The 9,075-nt window shown below is 40.2% G+C and overlaps 1 protein-coding gene across 1 annotated transcript; it reads right to left on the reverse strand.

Moving 5' to 3' along the window:
• LOC104759832 lies at positions 2,793-6,807 on the reverse strand. Its single transcript, XM_010482710.1, has 6 exons — positions 6,482-6,807; positions 6,253-6,429; positions 4,684-6,117; positions 3,664-4,533; positions 3,262-3,589; positions 2,793-3,143 (listed from the first exon to the last, which is right to left on the reverse strand). The coding sequence occupies exons 1-6, from the start codon at positions 6,805-6,807 to the stop codon at positions 2,793-2,795; spliced, it is 3,486 nt and encodes a 1,161-aa protein (XP_010481012.1).

A 9,075-nucleotide genomic window follows, 5' to 3' on the forward strand; every position in this document is an offset into this window, starting at 1 on the left:
AACCTTTTTTTTTTTTTTTTTTTGTCAAAATACTTGATCAATCTCATAAAACCAAGTACAAGGAGAAGGATATACGTATACGTATAACCTAAGGATAAAATTTCACGTGAATAGGTGCTCTTCCACATTATAACATAAGATTTAGGGAAATATCGTAAATTTATAAGATGAATATTATGTTACATGGAGTGTATTGGAATTCACGAAATTAATATTCGACTGATTTTTGAGTTATGATTCTCGGTTAATATTTAACTACCAAACAGATTGAGATAATTAATGTTTTCAAAATTGGTGTGGTTGGAGAATGAAAATGTTTCATTTTTGTGCAGTTCCTTGAAACGAAATGTTTCAATTAAGCTTTTAACTTGAAACTTGGTGGTTCTCTTCTCAATCAACAGCACTCACACTACTACTCTATTTACCTTTAGAAAACAATGTCTCATGATTCTGTTAAGATTGTCACTACTTTCAACAACTTCTTTAATTAATGACACTAGCTAACACTATCCTTTTCATCTCTAAATCTCTCAAAATTAACAGTTTCATCAAACCCTTCATCATCCTCTGTTTCGTTCCTTAGACCAAAACCTGAAACTTCCCATTTTTCTCCAAGGCATGAATCCCCGAGGCTGCTGAATCCTCAGAGGTGTTTCTGATAGAGAAACGTGATTCTAGTAATAGAGAAACGTCATATACCAATGATTATTAATATTTCTATTTGATGCTATAGGGTTATATTATTTCCTTTGTTGTGTTTTAGGAGATGTCTATGTATGTGATATTTAGCAAAGAGTCTATTATATAAGAATTAGGTTTAGATTCTATCGGCATTGTCTTGTTGGAGAGAACTACCTTCTCTAGTAGTGCTCTTGCTCTCTTTATCTTTCAGTTTCTTCATTATTATTAGGAAAGAAGATGGCTAACTACACGAAGTATTGGAGAATGCATGGTCACACATACCAAGTATAATATTGTATCCTCAACTACACGAAGTATATGTATTGCATGACCACATGTATGAACTATATGACGTTATGTGGTCAACACCATAGACATATAATCTGGTACACCGGTCGAATAATTCCGGTTAAGACCGACGTTGACTCCGGCGTTGACCAACATTGACCAAAAAAAATTGTATTTTAATTTTTTTCTATGAAAAAACAAAATAATAAATTACTATATTAAATTATTTATGAATTTTCATGATTAGAAAACATTCTATTCAATATCTAAATATCTTAGGTATCTCTAATGTATTTATTCTTATAATTAATTTTTTTTTTTAAAGCTAAAATAATAGTTAAATAAAAATAATTAATAATTATTTTCAAGATATTAATAGATTTTATCTTGATTTTAGGATATGTTTGCAAAAGGATATAGAATAAGAGGATTTTTGCAAATGCCCTTATATTATATATTGAAAATAATTATGTATCATTATATTTTATCTATTAAAAGTAAATAGTGTTAATTTTTTTGTTATTGTTTACATGTTATTAGGAGTATGTAAATTTTTTTTATACCAAAGAGTATCTAAAATTTTGTATACTCTTTACCATGCAAATTTTAAAGTAAAGAGTCATATACTCAAATCTTTTGCATATTATTTTCTAATGAAAATAGTTGAATTTGATTTTATTGATTCTTGTAGTATTTAAAATTTTAAATAATATGATGATCAGAGATTTATATATATAAAATCATTAATAATTACATATGTTATATATATATATATATATATATATATTTCTTGAAAATAATTATTAATAATTTTATTTAACTATTAGTTTAGCTTCAAAAATAAAAGTAACTAATTATAAGAATGAATACATTAGAGATATAGAAATAATTAGATATTGAATAGAATGTGTTTTCTAATCATGAAAACCCATATATAATTTAATATAATAATTTATTATTTTGTTTTTTAATAGAAAATATTAAAATACAATTTTTTTTTGTCAATGTTGGTCAACGCCGGAATCAATGTCGGTCTTTGCCGGAATCATTCGACCGGTGTACCGGATTGTATGTCTATGGTGTTAACCACATAACGTCATATAGTTCATGCATGTGGCCATGCAATACATATACTTCGTGTAGTTGATGATACAATATTATACTTGGCATGTGTGACCATGCATTCTCCAATACTTCATGTAATTAGCCATCTTTTTTCCTTATTATTATCTGAATAAAAAAAATATCTTAAATTCTTCTGTTATCGATCCCCCAAACATTTCTTCAGTTTCGTGACGGAGTTATCGGCTTATTGCTAGTTTAAGTCTTATGCCATCAGCCAACAAAAATCTTAAAAGGCGTCACCATATGAAAGTACCAACAAGTCAACAACATATGACATATGAGTAAGAGCCACAATGCCAACTAGAAAAGTCCATTTCCTTATTTAACATAGAGCTTTCAGAAAATTATCCCGCCAACACATTCAAGAAAACAACAAAAAAATGGAAAACCTTAAGATTTTTGATGATCATGAGCTTCAATTGTGATAAGCACAGAGCCTATCCCGAGTGATAAGAGATAAAGAAGAGATAATAGAGGAGAAATAAGAGATAATAAGAACAGTAACCAGATTAAGATGAGATAAGGTAGAAGAAAGCAGATAAGAGAAATTATGCTTGATTAAGATATCAATGTAGTAAGATAAGGAAACCCTAAACAGTAGGTTCCATTTAAATACATCTTCCAAAATTAAAACGACAAAGTATTAGATAATAGAAACATTTCACTTCCTAAAGAGTCTTTTCCACACTTAACTCTCTTTAGCCACTTTGCTTCTTCTCCCACTTCCTTGCTTTTCTTCCACTTGTCCTCACTTTCTTTCTCATGAATGCCAAGGGGATTCTCAACCTATCAATACTCTCTCGAAGTGAACTAACCTTGTCCTCAAGGTTAAAATCTGGAAACTGTTGCACGATCAAGGACAAAGGCTCCCACGTAGATTCTGACTCCGGTAATCCCTTCCACTTCACCAAAACCTCAGTAATCTCCTTCTCATCAGTGCTTTTGCGAATATCCTTGAGGGTCTCAGGTTCTGTAGCCCATTCCAGCGAAGGTGTGAGGATGGGAGGGATCTCTCGAGCTGTGTGAGTGTTTGGAACTGCGCCCTTCAACTGAGACACATGAAATGTAGAGTGAATCTGACAGTCTGTAAGCAACTCTCCCCACCTATTCCACAATCTGATAAGGGCCAAAGTAACGTTGAGCCAGCTTCTCATTTCTTCTACGGACCAGTGAATGTTGGCGATAAGGTCTAAACTTGAGATAGACCCAATCTCCAATCTGAAACTGCACGTTCCGGCGTTGTTTATTTGCTTCCTTCTGCATCTTCAGTTGTGTCAACTCCAAATTTTCCCTCAACTCGACTAGCAGGCTATCTCGATCCTTCAACAACTCCTCCACATGAGCATTTTGGGTCGGAACATCCCCGTATCGTAGCAACTTTGGTGGTTCCCTGCCATAAACAGCAAAGAAAGGCGTGTTCCTGATAGAAGAATGGTAAGAGGTATTATACCAATATTTCGCCCAAGGTAGCCATTGTGCCCACGAGGTAGGTCTCCTGCTCGTATAGCACCGCAATAAGGTTTCTAAGCAGCGGTGAATGGATGCTTAAGACCGATGAAGTGTGCATACTTGGAAAGCCGATCCACTACTACCAATATGACGTTGAATCCCTTTGACTTAGGCAATCCTTCGACAAAATCTAGACTTATGTCAGTCCAAATCTGTTTTGGAATGGTCAGGGGAGCCAGCAATCCCGCGGGAGATAGAGTGGAGTACTTGTTCTCCTGACTCACCTGACATTTGACAATGAACTCCACGACATCTTTCTGCATTCCTCTCCAGTAAATCTCCTGGATAAGACGCTTGTAAGTCTTAAACGCTCCTTCATGTTCCCCAGTAACACTTGAATGAAACTGCTCTAAGAGCCGTGGAATAAAAAGAGATCTGCAGGGTACTACCAGTCGTCCTTCCTTCAATAACATCTCCTTCTCCAGACTGTAACCACCCTTCACCTTTTCCCCTCGTTTCAGCTCCTTGAGTATTTCTCCCAGTTCCATATCCTTGGAAACCTGTTCCTTCAACTCCTTCAGATCAATCGTCAAAGGAGCCACCAGTGTCAGTTGGAACAAGGTTTCTGTCAGAGGTCGCCTAGAGAGAGCGTTTGCCACCCTGTTTTGCACCCTCGGTTTATATTCTATTTTGTAGTTTAGACCAATCAGTTTGGCTGCCCACCTCTGTTGAACCGTTGAAATCGCCTTCTGATCTAAGAGGTGTCTTAAGCTCTTCTGATCTGTCTTGATGACAAACTCCTCCCCTATGAGGTAATGTTTCCACTTTGTCACTGCCTTAACGATCACCAGCAACTCTCTCTCGTAAACCGACTTAATACGCCCCTGTGAGGAGAAGGCTTGGCTGATAAATGCTACTGGTCGCCAGTCTTGAGATAGAACAGCTCCAATTCCAGCCCCGGAAGCATTAGTTTCAATAGTAAACTCCTTACTAAAGTTCGGCAACACCAATACAGGAAAACTCGTTACTGCCTGCTTTAAAGCTCGAAAGGCTTATGTTGCTACTGGTGTCCACACAAAGCTATTCTTCTTCAGCAAGTCAGTCAGGGGTCAAGCAATTTGACCATAGTTCTTAACAAACCGGCGGTAGTATCCTGTCAACCCGAGGAATCCCCTCAACTCTGTTACAGACCTTGGCTCATGCCAATCCACCATCGTAACAATGTTCTTAGGGTCTGCTGCAACTCCATCCCGCAAAATCACATGCCCTAAGTACGAGACTTTGGTTTGGCCAAATGAGCATTTCTTCTTGTTGGCATAAAACTGATTTTGCTGCAAGAGTTTGAGAACTAGTTGCAAATGCGACTCCACACTTGGGCTGTATACTAGTATGTCATCGAAGAACACTAGCACAAACCGTCGTAGGTAAGGCCTGAACAGATCGTTCATGACATTTTGGAATGTTGATGGAGCATTGGTGAGCCCAAAGGGCATAACCAAGAACTCATAGTGTCCCTGATGCATTATGAAGGCAGTTTTCTCCACATCGTATCTCCTAACTCGGATTTGATGATAACCTGATTTTAGATCCAGCTTGGAGAAAAATACGGCTCCATTAAACTCATCCAGAAGCTCTTCAATCCCCGAAATAGGGTAGCGGTCAAGGACTGTTACCGTTTTTAATGCCCGATAGTCTACACAAAACCTCCATCCTCCATCTTTCTTCTTAACCAACAAAACAGGGCTCGAATAAGGACTCACACTTGGCTTGATGATATGAGCTGCCAACATCTCCTGAATGAGCTTCTCTATCTCGTTTTTCTGCACAAAGGAGTAGCGGTAGGGTCGTAAATTGACTGGTCCTGCTCCCTCCTTGAGAGTAGTTGTGTGTTCACTGTTACGGACTGGAGGAAGCCCTTGAGGCATTTCAAACACCGAATACCGCTCAAGTACCCTTTGAACCTCTGGCAACTCCACTGTTTGTTGTTGCTGCGTCTTCTCAAACAACGAAGTTAGCTCCAACATGTATGCCACTCCTTTTCTACGAACCATCCTATCCATGGAGTTAATCGAAACTTGTGCCTTGCTCAAGGAAGGATCACCTACGATGATGACCCATAAGGCTCCAATCTGCCAACCAAGTCGTTGCAATCTCCAGTTTGTTCTGGTATCACCAAGAGTGGTTAACCAAGAGTATCCCAATATGATGTCAGTGTGGCCCAAGTCAAACAGCAGGAAGTCTTCGATGATGACAACCTCCTGAATGTCCAACACCAAACCAGAACACTTGCCTCTACCTCTGACGATCTGACCCCCAGCAATTCGCACACCAAAACTTTTATTTTCCAAAACCTTCAACCCCAACTCCTGTTTACCATTGATCGTTCCCAGCATACGCATCGACCCAATTATCTCCGTCACCATCTCAGGTTCATCCCCAAGCTCCTCCTGGTTATGCACCGCATTCTGGACCTCCATCACAAGCTCAGGTGTATCCTCTCCTTCGTCAACCTCCAGGCATTTCAACTGTTGTTGCCTGCATCGATGTCCACTGAACCATCTCTCTCCACAATGTCTGCAAGGGTTAAAACCACTGCCTGTATTAGTTTTACTCACCGGCTTACTTACCTCAAACGGTTTTCTCGACGACTATCCTTGTGGTGTATAAGAGGTGTTGCCAACATGTCTTGCCTGTGAACACGGTTGGTACCCCGAGTTTTCGCTCTCCTGAAACTCCACCATGCGAGCCATATCGAACATGGCATTCATGTCCACTGGTCGACTACGAAGCACCGGATCCCACAAGCTCTTCTTCAATCCCTGCAAGAAGGCGGACTCCAACACATCATAAGTGATTTGTGGTAACTCCACTGAAAACTCCTCGAACCTTTCACGATACTCATGAAAGGTTCAGTGGATGAGTATCGTGAAAGCCAAACCGATCCAAAGCCGAACAACCCCTACTAGGTTTGAACCGTTCCTTGAACTTGTCCCGGAAGTCCTTCCAAGTAGTAATACACAACCGTTCCTGAGATTTTCTCCACCAAGTGATCCCCGAACCAGTCAGACAAGCAACCGCTTCATCAATCTTTTCATACTCAGGTGTTTGGTTCATGGAAAACCCTTTCTTCATCCGGAAAAGCCAATCGTCAGGATTCTGACCTTCAAACAGCGGTAGATCGACCCTTTTCTGTGGTTCAGCAACCCAATTGTGTGGGTATTCGAACCGTTGAGCCACCGTCTGCGTCGTCAGGAGACTCTCCATTCGTTGCAAGGGCTGAGGAGCTGGAAGTAACCCGTCGGTTCATGAGGCCACTGCTGGAAGCGGTAACAACCCATCGTTCGGTCGCTTCGTCTCGAGAGGTAAAACCCTCTCGGTTCGTATCGGTTCACAGCTTCCCGAAGCAGTCCCCGAAGTCTGAGAAAGAACCCCTGTGGTGGGGGTCGTGAACAACGGCGGCGTAGAGCTGCGGTTGTCCCCAAATATCATCGTCTGCATCATGGCATTCAGATTTTGGATCGATTCGCGCATCATAGCCATCTCTCTGTCATGACGAGCTTCTCTCTGCTCCACTGTTTCAGCTGGTTGTGGTGTATCAGGCACCACGCGTGACTCGAGTTATGGTGTGTTCTGGCGTGGATCTGGAGTGGCCGCTATTTCTCTACAATGATGAAGCACCAAATGATAAGCATAGAGCATATCCCGATAAGAGAGATAAAGAAGAGATAATAGAGGAGAAATAAGAGATAATAAGAACAATACCCAGATTAAGATGAGATAAGGTAGAAGGAGGCAGATAAGAGAAACTATGCTTGATTAAGATATCAATGTAGTAAGATAAGGAAACCCTAAATAGTAGGTTCCATTTAAATACATCTTCCAAAATTAAAACGACAAAGTATTGGATAATAGAAACCTTCTTCCTAAAGAGTCTTTTCCACACTTAACTCTCTTTAGCCACTTTGCTTCTTCTCCACTTTCTTTCTCATGAATGCCAAGGGGATTCTCAACCTATCAAATTGCAAAAAAAAAACACTCGCTGCTCAACGAGAAAATTGAAGCTCTCTTGAAAGTGGAACAAGACATGGATTTGAAGATGGTAGAATCTTCAGAAAAGTTGAATCCAATTGAAGTGTTTGTTCTTAATTTATCCTTCAGACTTAAGGCTAAAAGATTCAGAGACTATAATCACCTTTCCAGTCGCAATTGGGTTCCCACTGTTTTCTTGTAATACGAATTTTTCAAATACAAGTGGAGTCCGCGAACGTATTAGCACAAATCAATGTGTTAAGCTGCAATTACAAAAAGCTTAACAACATCAGTATTGTGATTGTTACGTATGGCCCTGAATAGAAGTGCGAAAGACAAACAACAACAAAAACCAACATCACCACTCTTCAAGCATCCCTTGCTTTTTATGTGTTTCCTTGTTGTGCGAATCAACATGGCTCACTATAGCATATATCTCACAGTTCCCATGAAACCCATGAATGTAAATCTCTTAGCTTCGTAACCAGCTGTAATAATAACCTACATAAGACAATAATTGGCAAACATAACTATTTGTAAGGGTGTGGTGTTATTTAATGCTTGTAGAACAATACTAATAAATTTCAGAGAAAAAGAATGATGACTAGGGTTTTGGGTGATGAGGAGGTTACGATGATGGATGTAGGAGATCGGGATCGGCCGCTGGGGGTTCCGCCGGGGGATCCACCGGACGTTCAGCAGTCATGGGCGCAGAAGGTTGTAGGGGGGAATACTGGTGGCCGGTTGAGAACGGAGGAGTTACTTGAGGATGCGTTTGTGGAGGAGAGGGTTCGTTTAGAGTTTCCGGCAGGAGAGGATGGTGAACCAGTTCTCACTATTGGAACAGAGGTCTTGGAGGCGATGAATGGATTATGGAAGAGGTGTCTTGTCGTGAGGGTGTTAGGAAGGCACATCTCCATTCCGGTGGTGACAAAGAAGTTACGGGAGTTGTGGAAATTGAAAGGTTCAATGTATTTCATGGATCTGTCTCGGCAATATTTCATGGTCCGGTTTGAGTTGGAGGAGGAATACCTTGCAGCACTTACCGGAGGGCCATGGAGGGCGTTTGGGAGTCACTTGATGGTGCAAGCATGGGATCCTAAGTTTGATCCTTTGGTGGATGATATCGTTACTACTCCAGTGTGGGTTAGGGTGTCAAATATCCCTTTTAACTTTTACCATCAAGCGATTCTGACGGTGATAGCAAAGGGGCTGGGGAAACTAGTGAAAGTCGATTTATCGACTTTGAACTTTGAAAGAGGAAGGTTTGCTCGATTATGTGTGGAAGTAAATCTCCACAAGCCGCTGAAGGGCACTATTATGATTAATGGAGATAGGTATTTTGTGTCTTACGAGGGTCTCACGAACATCTGTTCGCTTTGTGGAGTTATTGGTCATGCTGTTCACACTTGTCCCTGGAGAATTGTAGAGAAGCCAGTTGCGGTGGTTCCTTGTGTGACAAGAGAGAGCCCTCCAGTGGTGGACCAAGAGGCAGAAGGTTTT

This window comes from Camelina sativa, chromosome 17 (genome assembly GCF_000633955.1).
Source record: "Camelina sativa cultivar DH55 chromosome 17, Cs, whole genome shotgun sequence".
In the NCBI taxonomy this organism is placed as follows: Eukaryota; Viridiplantae; Streptophyta; class Magnoliopsida; order Brassicales; family Brassicaceae; genus Camelina; species Camelina sativa.